This window comes from Pithys albifrons, chromosome 23, assembly GCF_047495875.1.
Source record: "Pithys albifrons albifrons isolate INPA30051 chromosome 23, PitAlb_v1, whole genome shotgun sequence".
In the NCBI taxonomy this organism is placed as follows: domain Eukaryota; kingdom Metazoa; phylum Chordata; class Aves; order Passeriformes; family Thamnophilidae; genus Pithys; species Pithys albifrons.
Window position 1 is genome coordinate 1795746 of NC_092480.1, and position 15972 is coordinate 1811717.

Consider the following 15972-nt stretch of genomic DNA (forward strand, 5'->3'; position numbering starts at 1 on the left):
CGCTGCCTGCAGGCAGTGCCTGCCCTCCCTGCTGGAATGCAGCGAGAAGCTTCTCCCGTCACCCTGGCGAGGCATCCTGGGCCCTGTGCGGGTGGCTATTTTGGTCCATCTTTTTATCACACACTCCTCCCTTTGGAATTCACCCAATTAAAGCCTTGCAATCTGCAGCCTTCACTCTCAGAGGCAGCGAGGGCTCGGAGGTGCTGTCCCAGCCACGCCATGGCCGCACGGACGGTGCCCCACGCCCACCCCATGAGCTCCGAGTACGAGTTCGCCAACCCCAGCAAGATCTACGACCAGAACTTTGGAGAAGGTAAGGAAGGAGGTGGGATCCCCCTGGCACCTTTCTGTCCCCTGGTGCAGGAAGGCTGGTGGAGCTCCTCTGGGCAGACTGAACTCCAGAGCAGGCTGAGCTAGAGCCAAGGAATTTTGAGTGTAAGAACCCAGATCAAACCAGGGGGGAACAGCCAGGGAATAGCCAGGGTCTGTCTCTTCATGTCCACTTCCTCCATCCATGCCTACCCTGTGCCTCCCTCATGCCACCATGGTCTGGCATTCATGCACATGCTGTGAAAACATGGAGCAAAACGCCCAGGGGAGGGGGGGGAAGTTTTTCAAGCCAGGGGATGTGGAGAAAAGCTGAGCTGGGGTGTTCAGCACAAAGCTGGGCAGTGGCTGGCGCAGGGGAAGGAATGTGGGCAGCAGCAGAACCATTCAGCACCAGCACAACAGCATGAAAAGGCAAAAAGCTCCAAGGAAAGCCCCCTGGACAATGGCACACAAAAGGCCTTTAGTTCTTCAGGGCAGTTTCTTCACCATCAGCAATTTCCATGCCCATCCCTGGCTGTGGGCTCTGCACTGCAGAGCGCCCAGTGTACCTCCCAGTCCCTCCCAGTCCACCCAACAGACATGTAAAGCTGGATGCCAGCCCTGGGCTCGTTGGCAGCCCTGGGCTGTGTGGTGGGAGGCAGTGGCTGCCAGGCTCTGTGTGTGTGAGTGTTTTAGGAATACTAAGGTAGGAGCTGCAAGAGGCTCCACCCATACTGTGCTGATGTGGTGGCAAACCCAAGGTGTTTGCCAGGTCCCAGCTCCCTCCTGTCACCCTCCCCTGTCTGGTGCCAACCATCCCCCTCCACCTCCTTCCCCTGAAAACCACACACTCCTCACTGGGTCTCATTTCCAGGTGTGTCCCCATCTGAGATTTTAGCCCCTGCCCTCTACCATGGCTACTACATCAGGCCTCGGATCAACAAGCAGCTGGACAGGGGCACCTCTGAGATCTGTCTCAACGAGCACAAGTTCCAGGTGTTCCTGGATGTCTGCCAGTTCCTGCCCGACGAGCTCCACGTCCGCACCGTGGACAACCTGCTGGAGGTGGTGGGGCAGCACCCACAGAAGGCTGATCGCCATGGGTTCATCTCCAGGGAGTTCACCAGGACCTACATCCTCCCTCTGGATGTGGACCCCTTGCTGGTGAAGGCCACCTTGTCCCATGATGGCATCTTGAGCATCGTGGCTCCCCGAACAGGGAAGGAGGTGAAGGCCAAAGTCAACGAGGTGAAGATCACCCAGGAGGAGCAGTCAGAGGGGAAAGAAGAACAGCCTGGGGAAGGCAAAGAGAAGGAAAAGTCCTAAAGGTCCCACAGCAGGGCTTGCTCAGGGAAGGTGGGGGGGACAGGGATGGGGACTCCAGGGTGACACACTCCTATTTCTCACCATCGGGGTTCATCAGCACTGTGAGGCAGCCACACTGCTGCTTCCTAAGGCTGATGGCTGGAAAAAAGGGACTTGGAGCTGAAAAAAGAGGGGGACTAAAGTGTTAGTGTGAGTGAGTGTAATGCAAGTTTTCTCCTGGGTCAAGTGCTCATGGAGCACCATGCAGGGTGCTCTTCTCCCACCCCAAATACCCAGGGCCACTCTTGCCCCAAACTGTGAGGCAGTGGACTGTAAAACAGCTGCTGTGCTCTGGCCCAGAAGGGTCCTGGGAAGAGGGAACAGATGATCCCAGTGCTTTGCCTCTGAGCTGGTGGCTGAGCTTCGTGGACATGGGAGGTGGATGTTGGTCTGTAAAAGTGCCTGTAGTTCTCAGGAGGAAAGAGGAATAAACCTGCCTCTGATTTGCCTTGGATTCATGTTGCTTCTGTGCAGCAGGAAGGATGGGCAGTGCCTTGGCTGTGAGGAGCAGACAATGCCAGCTTGCTGTGTGGCTGTACCACACCTATGCCAGCGTGCTCCCAGTCCCCCAGTGTCTGAGGGACCTTGGCACTATTGCCACAGGAATGCCCAGCATTAGCAGTCACCACACAGTTCTGTTCCCCCCTCCAGCTTTTCCCAGCCCTGTTTTTGCTCTCCCATGGGCTCATTCTCTTTTGCTGGGCCTTGCTTGCCCTGTGCCAGTCAAACAGCCTGTCACCCAGGGCAGGGCTGCAGCGAGAGGGGCTGGCAGTGCCCGGTGCCAGCCAGGGCTGTTCCTCTGCCCCCTGGCAGGCTCTGCAGCACCCAGTCTGGGGCTCTGCTGAGCAGGCTTGCTGGGAGCCATGCCTTCCCTCAGCCCTGCAGACACAGCCTGAGGAGGGAATGCAGAGTGGCAGCCAAGCGCTCCACGGCCCTGCCAATGTTTTTGATGCCTTTCTGTTTCTCTGGTGGAGCTCAAAGCAGCAGCTCCAGTATTTGTGAAAGAGGCTGATGGGAACGGGCTCCCAATCCTTTTTTTTTCCTTCCCCACAAAGCAACAAAGCCCAAGTTATCCCAGAAATCAAAACAGACACTGGTTAACTAAAACAACAGTGTCTGTGGCAAAGCCAGAGACACACAGTCTGCAACTTCCCAAGCAGGGCCAGGCTCCTGAGACCACCTGGTCACTGCAAGACCCTGAGAACATGGTCCTGTTGGGATCAGGACTGAATCCCAGCTGCCTGCATGAGTCATACATTCTCCCTGGGGTGCTGTGGTGCAGACTGGCATGTGCCATCTCTCCAGCCACGCGATGAGGAGCAGTGGCAGAGCAAGGCTTGGGCTCTGCAGGTCACAGTGCAGCTCACCCAGGGCTAAGCTGTGCCCTGTGCCCCTTCCAAAGTAGAATCCTTAGAATCCTTCTCCTCCTGCCACTTCTGGACAGACACAAGCTTTGCTCTACACTTGGGCAGATGCCCAGTGATGCTGTGAGCCTGGCTGAGGGCACGGGCACACCTGGAGGAGGGCACTGGGGCCAGTTCCTGACACAGCCCACCAGCAGAGTGAATTACAGCTCAGCCCCTTGTTAGGGCATCCCATGAGGATTCATACCTGCACAGAACTGGTGTTAAATACCAAATCAAAGCTGTGGGGCTCAGGCTCTGCTCAAGAATGACATTCACAGGGTATCTTTTAGTGTTGACCATCCCTTCTCTTAGAGCTGCCCAAGATTAGGTACCAGGATTAGTGCAGAAATGCCCAGCCAGAGCCTGAAGGGCTCTCAGAGGAGTGGAGAGGTGAGATACACATTCCTGTTCCTGTTTGCCATGCTGAGGGGGCAGCCTAAAAGCTGTCCCTAATGATGTGAGGTGCCTCATGGCATCCTGCCATTCTCAGAAGGGCAAACTGTGCACTTTCACCGAGGTGGTTTAAAAAAATGGATTCCCAGTAATGTTTCTGGGGTTGCAGGTCAAAAGCAGCAGAACCAGAGCTCAGCCGAGAGCAGACCTGGGCATCACCTGCCCTCCCAAGATTCCCTTTGTCCCAGGTGATGCCAGCCCGTGCCACAGGTTACTCTGACATCCTGCTCGAGCCGCAAGGATGAGCAGCAGGGAGAGCACTGAGAGCTCCCACTCTGGGGCTTCTCCTTTTGTTCAGGAACATTTGAAGTCCCTCCTCCGTCCTCTTTTGCATCACTGCTGGCATCAGCGGGACAGCGGCGGGACGCCCACTGCGCGAACCAGAAAACAGAATTTTAGCCCCGGGGTGAAGCCCTGGGGGGCATTTCCCACCTTGCCCTCTTCTCCCAGGCAGCAAGAGGTGAGCCAGGCCCCGGGGGCCACCTCCGGGAGATGCCACACGGGGCCAGCACAGCCCTGCGCAGCCCGTGGAGAGAAACCCGACACTGCCAGACACTCCCTTGGAATAGCCAGGGGCCGAGCAGGAACCAGGAAATACAAGCTCTCCCTGTCCAGAAAACACTCCAGCTCCATGGGGGAAGGAGCGACATGGGCAACCGGTGCAGCTGCGGGCGCCCGTGGTGAGTGCGGGGCGGGCAGGGGCGCGGGGGGCGCGGGCGGCTCCGGGGCTGACGGGGGGCTGGGGAGGGTTGGTGTCCTTGTGCTGGGCTTGCCAGGGCTCCTCCGGCCCCCAGCCCTGCCAGCTCACACCCACTGGGCAGCAGAGACAGCGGGGTCACGGCTGGGCAGGGCCGGGCTGGGCGCAGGGGCAGCAGGGCACGGGGCGAAGGGACTTTGCTGTCACATCCCTCAGCCCAGACGGGCTGTGCCACCTTCTCAGACTGGCAGCTCGGGCTCCTGGGCTCCCTCCTGGGAAGAGCTCAGTTCTAGGAAGGACCTACTTAAACCCCCTGTCCTCGCCCCTCCAGACAGGGAGACACCACAAGGTGTCCCTTTGTCGCACCGCAGGGAGGGTCCCGCGGCTCGGCCACCCCACCCCGCTCTCAGCTGTGCCAGCCCCGCTCCCTGCCCGCGGCTGGCCGGGCTTTAGTTACGCTGGGAAATCCTGGCCACGTCTTTGAGATGCTGCTGCTCTTTCTCCCTGGGAGGGAGGAGAACAATTTAATCCCTCCTGGCTCCCGCTGTGCCCGGACCTCCCGCTTACAGGGAGAGGGCACAGCGGAGCATCGCTCGCTGCCAAGTGGAAATATTTTCGGCTCTGAGCATGGAACAAGGGGAAGAGCCATGAATATCAGATGAAGCGCCGAGGACATTCTCTCCAAGACTGTATTTGTTGAAACTATGAGAAATTCACCCGCGATTTTTAATAATTCCAAGAGGCACAGCAGCACCTACTGGAGGAAGGGCAGGACGCCGAGGTCCTGCCAACCTGAGCCCTGAGCTGGAGAGGGTGGGATTTAGGAGTAGGAGCTGGAGGTGTGGGGTGGAAGGCTGGGTCTTGACATGTAACCCACCAAAACTCCCATTTCTATTTCCTCTGCCCTGTGGCAGAGGGTAAATGAGGCACGCGGGGCAGGAACCTGATGAGGAGATGCCTGGGGCACAGTCTGAGGGCTTTAAAGGAAAGCTGTGACAGCAAATGTGTTCCAAGAAGAAAGTTATCAATGAATATGCCCTCGGGTGTGGGTGCAGGGTGTTCTCAGCTCTCAGTGCACTGAAGTGTGCACAGTCAGGAAAATATGCCCAAATCCAGCACTCTGCAGGCAGGAATCAGGATGGCACTGACATGGGAAAAGGGGAGGAAGCAATGGAGGAGCAGACACATGTGCTGTCATGTAGAATACGATGTGCTTCTCTCAGGCTGAGAGTCACAACATGTTTGACCTGGTTTGGAGGAGAGGGGAGACGTTTCCCTGCTCTGTTTCCCTTGCCCCCGTGTGCCAGTTCCTGGGAGGTGCCAGCTGCCCCTGGCTGTGCTCATCCTGCAGACAGCCCAGAATAGCTCCAGCCCACACACTGCCTGGGATGCACCACAAGAGGAGGCCACCAAAACCAGCAGCTCGGGACGCTGATCCAGCAAAGGGCAGAGGGACCCCGCGAGTTTGGCTTCAATGGTGCTGCTGTGGCTGCAGCCCACAACGAGCCTGCCAGGAGGGAAAGGGCTCTGCCACACAAGCCTTGGCGAGGAGGGACCTGGAGATCCTGCAGACAGCAGAGGAGGAAGCTGCAAAAGCCAAGGGAGAACCACTACAAGGCAAATTTCACAGAAACTTCACAGAATATTCCCGCAAAGATCACCGAGTCCAACTCTTAAGTCAAGAGTTGGCCCACACAGGGATCAAACCCACAACTTTGCTGTTATTAGCACCAGGCTCTAACTAGCTGAGATAATCCCGGGTTGAAGCAGTTCTGCCTTGATTTAGCCCCCCAGATTTTGCCTGTCAGGGGCTGGAGGGCCCTCAGTGCCCCTGTGGGCAGCACTGGGCACGTGGAGCAGTGCCAGGTCACAGTGTGGCCACCCTGCCTTCCCCAAAGCTGCCTCTGCCTTCCCAGCAAGTCTGGTTAATCATTGCTGACCATTTTCAATGGCTCCAGGTCCTCTGCCCACGTTCATGCTGGTTTTTGCTTTCCCATTGGAGTGCCAAAGGCATTCCTGCACACGCTGTCCTGCTCCCCCACCCACTGGAGCTGCCAGAGCGCTGGCACTGGCACTGGCACAGCCCTGCCTGGGGCTCTGCTCTCCTCCCACCTGTGTGGGACCAACTGGCAAATGCACGCCATGTGGGACATACAATATTCCTTGGAGACCAAATGGTGACCCTGTAGCCCCACCCAGCAGAGAGCTGTGAGCCCCTCAGCTGCACACTTGGTCCGTGGCCAGCACCACACAGACATGTGGAGCCACACCAGGGCTGGCACCTGCTCTCTGACCCCCCCAGACGTCATGCAGTGGTGACATTTCCTTCATGCATCTGTCCCAGAGTGTGACACGAGCTGCCCTGCCAGCCCCAGCCTGCAGGAGCTCAGCTCGGGGCTCTGTTGTTACAGCTGGAGTGGATTTGGCTCCTGTTCATCCCCTGGCTGGATCAGAGCTGTGTTTGGCTTGTTCTCTTTCTGGTCACACAGGTACAGCTGAGATCAGGGTTTGGCTTGGCTGTTCACAAGTGCATGACCTGTTTGGTTTGGTTGTGCTCTGGGTGGAAAGCTGAGAACAGGAAAACTGTCTGAAACACTGAATTAGCACAAGGTCTGTGCACAGCTGCTCCTTGGGCAGGGGGGGCACAGAACAGGGAGTGGGGTACCCCTAGAGAGGGGTTTGTGCCAGCTGAGATCATGCCCTGCACCCTGATCTGAGCTGTTGCAAAACTGCAGTGAGATGTGTCCTCATTCCCTGAGAGGCACCTTGGCCATCCAGGCAGGGCTGGGAGACCTGGGGGTGGCTGTGGCAGGTGTGGCACAGAAGGAAACACATCCCCACACCTTCCCCTCGGACCTTCTCCCTGTCAGGGTCACCTGGGCTCTGGTTTGGCTCCAAAGCTCCTCTGAGGCACCTCCTGGGCCTGTCTCACTGCACTGTCAGTGTTGGGAGGGCACAGCCTGGGCATTGGCAGGACTGATGGGTCTCTCTCATTTCAGGACGTGTCCTTCGCCTTTCAAAAGAAAGGAAGAAAAGCAAGGTAAGGATTTGTGAAAATGCTTCAGAGGGCAGGAAGAGGTGGGTGAGTTCCCTGGTTGGCTGTGGAGGGGATCCCTGAGGTGCCCTCCCACACTCTTTGTATTTAACCTTCCTCAATGGAAGTTTGCTAGAAGCAAAAGGCAACATTTCTTTAAAAGTTAAAGCAAGGGGTGTGATGTTCCATGAGGGAGGGAAGGGATTTCAGCAGTGTCTTCAAAATAAGAAGGTTTCACATCAAAACACAGGAGCAGCACAGCAGAGGCTGCATCAAACTCCTGTAGGAGCTGCAAACATCTGCCTGACAACAGTCCCCCAGAATAAATGTTCCTTAAGTAGCTCAGTTGTGTCCTGTGGCCTTTGGACCATGCTGGGCAAAAATATGTTTGCCAGGCAGCAAAGGAAATAACAAAGTTAAAACTGGATCTGACTCCTCCAAGGGCCTGACAAGGAAGCTCTCTGTGCTCTGTCCTCCTGGGTTCTGCCAAGAACACTGTGGTCCACAGCGTGTTGTCATCCTGGGAAACCTTATTTTTCCCAAAGAAACAAGGCCAGGCTTTCTTCTCAGGGCCAGCATTAGGGCTGAGGGTGGCAGATGAAGTGGAAATTTGATTTGTGCCCAGTGGGGAGAGCCCATGGCCAGACATGGCATTCCTGCACCCAAAGGTGGAACAGCAAAGAGCTGTTGGCCTGATCTGCTGGTGTTTGTCTTGCAGGAGCTCAGGTGAGGCAGGAGAGCCGAGAGCAGCAGCCTGGCAGGAAGGTACCCACTGCCCAGAGTCTTTGTCCTGACTGTGTGTTGAGAGGACAGAGCTGAGCATCCCTTCCTGGGCCAGAGGGGTTGGGAGGGCACGGGGCAGCTTGTCCAGAGCCAGGAACCCTCTCTGGGCAGCCTTTCCTGGCTGTGGGAACAGGGTGGGCAGGGGCTGGGTGGGCAGGAGTGGGTGAGCAGGAGTGGGTGGGCAGGAGTGGGTGGGCAGGAGTGGGTGAGCAGGAGTGGGTGGGCAGGAGTGGGTGGGCAGAGCTGAGTGGGCAGGGGGTGGGTGGTGCAGGAGGTGGGTGGGCAGAGTTGGGTGGGCAGGGATGGGTGGTGCAGGGTTGGGTGGGCAGGGGATAGGTTGGCAGGGGATGGGTAGACAGGGATGGGTGGGCAAAGGGCTGTGAGGTGCAGGGCTGGGTGGCAGGGCTGGGTGGGCAGGGCTGGGTGGGCAGAGGGCTATGTGGTGCAGGGATGGGTGGGCAGGGAATAGGTTGGCAGAGGATGGGTGGGCAGGGCTGGGTGGTGCAGGGGGTGTGTGGTGCGGGGATGGGTGGGCAGGGAATAGGTTGGCAAGGAATGGGTAGGCAGGGATGGGTGGGCAAAGGGCTGTGTGGTGCAGGGATGGGTGGCAGGGTGGATGGGCAGGGATGGGGGCAGCCCACCAGCTGCGTTTCCAGAGCTTTCTCCCCCCAAGGTGCCGGCATACGAGGACGTGCCCGGTGTGCCCGTGTATGCCACGGTGGGCAGAGCCCCGGGGGCACAGCAGGATGACACCATCCACTATGCAGACATCCAGGTGTTCTCCCAGCCCCGGGAGCGCTCGGTGGCAGAGGTGAAGAGCCTGCAGCAGCAGAATGCCACCGAGTATGCCACCCTCAACTTCCCCAGCGCCAGGCTCAAGTACGACAGCAAGAATGGCACCTTGGTGTGAAGGACTTGATGGCCTCCTCCTCCTCCTTCAGCAGCAAAAGGAGTTCTCAGACTTGGAGCTGTTGTAGATCCAAGAGGACCTCTTGGACTCGTTGTGTGTCTCTGTCAGGCTGTGCCTTCCACCACAGACCTGCTCACAGGATGAGGAGTTTCCCATCGGATTCTGCTGACACAAAAACACCTCTTCCCTTTGGAAGAGTTGCCTGTGGAGCTGCAACCCATCTCTGGGCACTGGGAGGTGGCAGAGCTGCTCCTGGGCTGGTGAAGGCTCAGAGCTGCAGGGAGGAAGCCCCTGCTGTGGCACAGGACCTGCTGAGTGCTGGATTTGGGAACGTGGCACACAGAGCTCAGGACTGGCACAAGGGAGGTTTGGACAATGTTAGGAAAATTCTGCATGTGCAGATGATACTCTGAAGAAATGAAACCTTTGACAGTATCTACTGCAATGTCTTCTTCCAACACCTGCCATGTGGCTGCAGCCACTCACTGTGAGCATCCTCTGCTCTCAAAAATCAGTGTTCTATAACCATGCCCAGCTCTGGAGAGCCAAGGCCAGACATGCAGAACTGATGAGGGCTGTGGGACAATTCCCCTCACTTCTGGGCTGGGCATCTGTGCCCTGCATGCACATGCTGAGAAATGAGCTCCTGGCTCTGCCTGAGAGTGGGACAAAGAAAACTGGCCCCTTAGCTGTGAGGCAGCCCCATGTTTGGGGCAGTTTCCCAGTTCCTGTGGAGACCAGCAACGTGCCTGAGACACTGGGAGTGAATCCTGCTCAGCCTCAGAGAGGACTTTGGACTTTGCCTCCCTTTTTGCTCACTTTGTACTGTCAACCTTCGTCATAAACCCCAGGAACACAGAGCACACTGTGTGTTAACCCTCCCAGACACACCTTTGAGAGCCTGTTTAGGGAGTTAAACTAGTGTTAATAATGCAGTATAGCACTTGTGCAAAAGGCTTCTGCCACTGCACTGAACTGGGCACCACTGGCAGTGGAACACAGACCCCAAGCACAACCTGCAGGTACTAAATGAGAGCTTGGCAGGTTCTGTTCCTCAACAATGGTCTGCAGAGCTAAATGCAGATCGTGGGACAACCTGGTTATTGCCAGGGTTTAAAAACAGACATCCTGGCACCTTTTATAAACACATATAATTTTGCATATTATAACTCAGCTGAATGTAAAAAGCATGAAGGAGTTCCTGCTCATTGTGAAAGCTGAGCTGGTGTGGGCAGTGTTTGCTGAGGTGGAAATGGTTGAGGACCAGTCTGGAACCTTTTCTCCCTTTTGGCCACACTGTCCAGGAGAGCTCAGCAGGGCTATTGAGAGGGCAGAGGAATCTTTCTAGAAGGTCCTTTTTTTATAATGGATATGATATATTTTTCTACCTGAAAAGGTTTTTTTTTTGCCCATGCCATCTACCTGACCTCAGTGGGGCCACTGTAAGGTCTGCCCTTAATTTATAATGGGGACAGGATGATGTTGTTGGAAGGGCTTTTTCTGAGCTCCCATTTCTGCTCCTCTTGCTGAACTCCATGCCCAGCATGAAACCCTTTGGACTGAGGAGGATTGAATGGGCACAGACAGGAGTTTGAGGGAGCCCTGGGGCACTTGAACACTCAGTTGTGCCAGCCCAGTGCCAGAGAGGCTGCCAGGCCTGGCCCATGCTGGGCAACAGGGATGTCCCTCCTTGCACTGGCCCCTGGTACAACTAAAAGGGACTCTGGCTCCAGTTCTAGCCAAGCCCTCTGCATCATAGGAATAAACTGGATTTTTTAGAAACATTATTAAACATGGGCTACAGTTCAGGAGATGGGAGGGTTTCTAGAAAGTACAAGACTCCACCAAATGATTTTTTAAAGCAATTCTAGTGAACAGCAGTTAATTGCAATGGCATGCACAGAGGATGGTACTGAGGTTTCTCCTCCCCCAGCAGCACAGCTGGGGCTGGGGACAACAACCTGCCAACCTCTCAACACCAAGGTCACGATCCTCAGCCCAGATTGGTGTAAATTTGCACATCCATCATGTCAAACCAGTTCTGCCTTGGCCATGAGTAGGACTGGGCTTGGCTCAGAGGAACCTCCTTCACCGAAGTCACTGGGTCTGTGGCTCAGCCCTTCTGTGTGAGGAGCGAGTGGGAGCTCAGCCGGGTTCTATGAGAGCCTGAGCTCCTGGAATGGTGCTTTATCTCCCACCCCTCAGGAGCTCCAGCTCCACAGTGCTGGGGGGTGTTTCTGGAAGCACAGCACATCTTGGAGACCACCAGATGCTCCCATTCAGGAGGGGGGATTTTGCTCATTTTCCAGGCTTTTGGCAGAGAAATGGAAAAGCCACGTGTTCTGCGACAGGGATTTTTTCTGCCCGTTGAAACCCTCCCTGAGTGTATCTGCTGTGCCTCCCGCGGCTCTGGGGGAGGAACCGAGTGTTGCTGTACCATTAAAGACGGAATGTTCAGTTTTAAGTGATAAAATCCCGGACTTTGGGGGGTGTGGGGCGGTGACGCCGTGCTGGGCTTGGGTCCTCCTCCTGCCCGCGGTCCCTGCCCTATTCCCGAGTCCCCGGTCCCTGCCCGTGGTCCCTGCCCTGTTCCGAGCCCCCGTTCCCGGCCCCTGGCCCGGCTGCAGGCGGAGCCCGGCACATCCCGCCCCATCCCGCCCCTGTCCCCACGGCAACCGGAGACGCGCACCGGGAGCAGGTACGGCCGCGGCACCCACCGCACCTCACCCCAACCCACTCCATCCCATCCCATCCCATCCCATCCCATCCCATCCCACCCCACCCCATCCCACCCCATCCCATTCCATCCTATTCCCTCCCATTCGCTCCCAACCCAACCCATCCCATCCCATCCCATCCCATCCCATCCCATCCCATCCCATCCCATCCTATCCTATCCTGTCTCACTCCATCCTATTCCATCCCATCCCATGCCATCCCATCCTATTCCCTCCCATGTGCTTCCATTCCCTCCCATTCCCTCCCATTCCCTCCCATCCCATCCCATCTCATCCCATCCCATCCCATCCCATCCCATCCCATCCCATCCCACCCCACCCCATCCCACCCCACTGCACCCCGCAGGGTCCCTGCTGTTCCCTGCCCCCCTCCCCAGCAGCCCCTCATTCCCCCAGGCCCCCCCAGCTCTGGGAGCTCTCCCTGTCCCCTGACCCATCCCAGCCCTCCCTCCCTGGCTCTGCCAGCCCTGCTGCTCCTGGGGATTCCCACGATCCAACCCCACTTCCAGAGGCACCTGGGGCCACACAGCCCTCTGAGGGCTCAGGTCCTTGTCCCACACCTTTTTTTTGGTGCAGAATGGGCCCCCAAATACCTCCAGATTGAGAAGCCCCCTTAGCTCTGCCTCTGTCCCCCATCCTGTCCCACCTGTGTCCCCCAGGGATGGACCAGGATGGCACAGCCAAGCCCACAGTGACCACCTGCCCAAGGGTCACTCCCCCACCTTTAAAGGGTGATTAAACCCACGGGTTTCTCCTGCCTTTCCCAAGGAACCATTCCAGCACTTCCAAACTCCCCACCTTTCCTTTTTCCAGGCTTCCCTCAGCACTTCTGATGGAAGACCAAGCAAATACAGATTACAAGAAAACTCATAAATAAAAATATCAGGATGTTGAAGGGTTTTTTTCCTAAAACTATTTATGGATCTGTGCTGTCTGGGCTAAACACCCTGAATCAAAGAATACCCTGAATATTCAACACTGGGGACAGCTTTGACTGGCAGATTCAACTTCCATTGAACTTGGATTCCCCCTCTAGAGATAATTAAAGTCTATATGTAGTGTCAGCCAATGTAATCAGGAATATTTTTCCCTGTGTTTTAGAGGAATTCTGTCCACCAGACACACTTTACACAGGGAAGAAAATGCAAAAATGTGTAAATTGCCCTAAGGCTGTGGCCCTTGGATATATTTTTTGCAGCAAGTGAAAAAAAAAAAAAGGCAATTTTCTCCCTTTGTTTTAATTCAGATTTTTTTTTTGTCTGTTCTCCCTCTAAGAATTTTTTTCCTTTGCATTTAATCCATTTGCTTTCCCCCTCAGGCCTCAAGGAGTGCTGAGCTGAGCTGAGCTGTGGCCCCCAGCATGGGAACTCTGATGGACACAGTGCCCTGTCACCCACCCCCTGCACCTTCTGTGAGTTCCCAGGAGCCCTCCCTGTGTGTCACCTCTGTTTGGGTGCCTGGTGGGGAGGCTGGGAGGGGACACTCAGTGACACAAAGCCATCAGTTGTGTCAAGCAGCTGTTTTGGTTATTCAAATGAATTCCTGAACCACCCTCGCTTGTTTTTATCTCCCCAACCCAAACGATCAGCAAGAGCTGAGCTGTGCAAGGACAGGGGTGGGTTGGGGACGTGCTGGAAGTGGCCAGGAGATGGCAATGCCACCACCCAAACTGCCACCCTGCTGGTTGCTGTGAAGGTCACTCAGGAGGAGCAGCTGATGGGAACATCCTTTAGACACCATTGCCCCTTGGGAATTTCCCCATTCCTTGGGGAAAACTCAGTGAGAATTACGAAGCATCATTTTAGTGAGAGGCTGTTTTGCTTCCTTTTTGCAAAGGTGACATTCAAAGGCACCCATTAGGATGATATAAACATTAAAAACCCCCCCACGGTTTCTGCTACAAGAAGCTGAAATTTCAGAGTGAGGCACAAAGGGGGGACCAGCATTTAATTTTCAGAGTTATTTTCAGCACACACAGGCACCCAAGGTGCATTTGTGCTCCCTCAATGAACAGGAGAATGGCTCAGCATGTCCTGCCTCTGCCCAGCATCAGGAACAGCCTGGGTTTTATTCCCTCACATTCCCATTGTCAGACTCAGGCAGGTCTTTCCAAGGTAAGAAACCCCACACAGAAGCAAATCTTTGATGCCAAAATCTCTGAGCCTGAGCCCATATAATGAGAACACTTTGCCTTTGCTGTGTTAGATGTTTACTGTGTAGCCCTGAAAAACAGAAAATAAACACATATAAAATTATCACAATTATAAATAAATATATTACATTGAAGAAAAAATATATAATAAGATATTAGCTAAGAAGAGCATTATAAACTGCACAGAAAAGGCTCAGAGTATCTTTTGTTGGGTTTTGCTTCAAAACTAGGTCACTTTCTGTCTGATGGGGAAACCACTTAATTTTTCTACAATGTTTGATTGAAATTTCGAAGGCATCCCAAAAGGATGGGGATAAATATTGATTGCTGCCTATTTGATGGCATTCTGAGGCTCCAAATAAACTGGCTCGAGGTACCAACCCCCAGCTTTCCAGCTTACAAGGCTTTATGCAAAGCCTCCCAGTAATCTGCTGGTTTGCTTAACAGATGTGGTGCTGCAACCCGTGAAAACATCAAAATCTCAATTCCCAGCAGATTATGAACTGCAGGGAAAGGCAACGTGAATAATTTAAAGCTCAAACCGCGGAGGTTTTGGGGGGTGACTCCTTTTGGAACGACAGAGGGAAACAAATACCTGTTGCTCCTCTTGCTGTGTTTGAGCTGCTGCTGTAAAACGGTGACATTTTGCCACTGTTTTTTTCCTCGTGGTGCAGAGAAACAGGTTTGTTTTTAAACATCTCTCTCCCTTGGAGCTGCTTGGCTGAGTATTTTGGAGCCTGTGGGCACAGCGGCCAGTCCCGCCAGCGTTCCTGTGACAGGAGGGGTTTCACCCATTCCCAGAGGGGTTTATTTTCCTTTTTTCTTTCCCCTGGTCATTTCCTGTAAGGTGATACCAACCTGGAGAGATACCTGATCCTTATTTCTGGCCTGAGCGCACGTATTGATTTAGAAAACATGCAGGGGTTGTCTATTTAATTGCAGTTTGATCCTTTTTCTCTCGTTTCCTTTTCCCCCCGAGTGTTTCCACCTCCAAACGCATCGAGCTTTGCTGTCTCTTTGGGGCAGCACCTCCATCCTTTCGCTTTTCTGCCTGCACAAAGCAGTTCTCTCCCTCCCTGCCCCCACCAGCGGGACTCACTGGCTCTGCTGGGTTTGTAAACCTCATTTTTATTTTATTATTTTTTTTTTCGCGTGTGTGGAGGGCTGGCAATGGGTTTCAGATGTTTCCCCGAGCCCAGCCCCGCATCTCGCCAGGCGCGGCGTTGCCGTGGGAACAACGCGGTGACATCTCCAGTAACTCCCTCCCGAGCATGCCCAATGTGAGCCTGGACTTGGGCTCAACTCTCCTTGCTGCACAGATGGGACCATGAGAGCGGCTCCCCAGCAGCTCCCAGCCTTTGTCTTGGCGAGGAGGAGGAGGGAGAAGCGGTGCCCGGCGCTGCCCGGTGCCCCCTGAGCCCCCCGCCCGCCCCGGCGCTCCCCGAGGACGATGCTCGCCTGCTTGGCCAGGGGGAATTTGCTGGATATTCTCCAGGAGGGCTTCACGGAGGTAAAAAACCAAATTCCACGCTGCCAAACCCTCTCAGGCACCTCCTTGAGTGGTTTTGAGCAGCTTTGCCAGGAATTGTTGCGTTCCCGCTGCTTTGGGTGAGCAAAGGAGGAAAACGAGGGAGATCCCGCAGGACGATGCTCGCCTGCTTGGCCAGGGGGAATTTACTGGATATTCTCCAGGAGGGCTTCACAGAGGTAAAAATAAAAATTCCACGCTGCCAAAACCTCTCGGGCACCTCCTTGAGTGGCTGTGCCAGGAATTGTTGCCTTCCCTCTGCTTTGGAGGAGCAGAGTCGGAGGAAAATGAGTGAAATCCCGGCAGGACGATGCTCGCCTGCTTGGCCGGGGGGATTTTATCGGGTGTTCTCCAGGAGGGCTTCACAGAGGTAAAAACCCCAAAATTCCACGCTGCCAACACCTCTCAGGCACCTCCTTGAGTGGGTTTGCCAGGAATTGTTGCGTTCCGGTGCTTTGGGTGAGCAGAGGAGGAGGAAACGAGAGAGATCCCGGGCTGGGATGTTGGGAGGAGGGAGCGCAGAGTTCTGAACCGCAGCCAGGTCGCGTTATTCCAATTCCATTCTGTCCTGGTTTTTCCAGCGGTTTGTGGCTGTTT

General features: G+C 55.2%; 3 protein-coding genes across 6 annotated transcripts in view; all 3 read left to right on the top strand.

Annotated features, from left to right (window-relative positions):
• The first annotated feature begins 182 nt into the window (after positions 1-182).
• On the top strand, positions 183-2087 carry HSPB2 (heat shock protein family B (small) member 2). The gene is made up of 2 exons (XM_071576165.1): positions 183-313; positions 1184-2087. Exons 1-2 carry the CDS (start codon positions 220-222, stop codon positions 1633-1635), a joined length of 546 nt encoding a protein of 181 aa, XP_071432266.1. The 5' UTR covers positions 183-219; the 3' UTR covers positions 1636-2087.
• Positions 2088-3911: 1824 nt separating this feature from the next.
• On the top strand, positions 3912-11501 carry C23H11orf52 (chromosome 23 C11orf52 homolog). Its single transcript, XM_071576122.1, has 4 exons — positions 3912-4213; positions 7230-7270; positions 7983-8029; positions 8721-11501. Exons 1-4 carry the CDS (start codon positions 4026-4028, stop codon positions 8955-8957), a joined length of 513 nt encoding a protein of 170 aa, XP_071432223.1. The 5' UTR covers positions 3912-4025; the 3' UTR covers positions 8958-11501.
• A 3604-nt stretch (positions 11502-15105) lies between these two features.
• DIXDC1 (DIX domain containing 1) overlaps positions 15106-15972 on the top strand; it is a 29050-nt gene continuing 28183 nt past the window's right edge. For 2 of the 4 annotated variants that reach the window (XM_071576383.1, XM_071576384.1), the window contains exon 1: positions 15133-15357. In XM_071576383.1, the coding sequence (XP_071432484.1) occupies positions 15298-15357 (60 nt within the window). In that variant the 5' untranslated portion in view covers positions 15133-15297. Of the gene's footprint in view, positions 15358-15972 lie in introns of all 4 variants that reach the window. The other 2 variants (XM_071576386.1, XM_071576381.1) reach the window with 2 other exon arrangements.

What these genes read in the sequence shown, in the direction of transcription:
- HSPB2 (XM_071576165.1), top strand. Translation starts at nt 220, where the DNA reads ATGGCCGCACGGACGGTGCCCCACGCCCACCCCATGAGCTCCGAGTAC. An exon ending in CGACCAGAACTTTGGAGAAG is followed by an intron (nt 314 to 1,183) that starts GTAAGGAAGGAG and finishes TCTCATTTCCAG; the next exon opens with GTGTGTCCCCATCTGAGATT.
- C23H11orf52 (XM_071576122.1), top strand. Translation starts at nt 4,026, where the DNA reads ATGCCACACGGGGCCAGCACAGCCCTGCGCAGCCCGTGGAGAGAAACC. An exon ending in TGCAGCTGCGGGCGCCCGTG is followed by an intron (nt 4,214 to 7,229) that starts GTGAGTGCGGGG and finishes CTCTCATTTCAG; the next exon opens with GACGTGTCCTTCGCCTTTCA. An exon ending in AAGAAAGGAAGAAAAGCAAG is followed by an intron (nt 7,271 to 7,982) that starts GTAAGGATTTGT and finishes TTTGTCTTGCAG; the next exon opens with GAGCTCAGGTGAGGCAGGAG.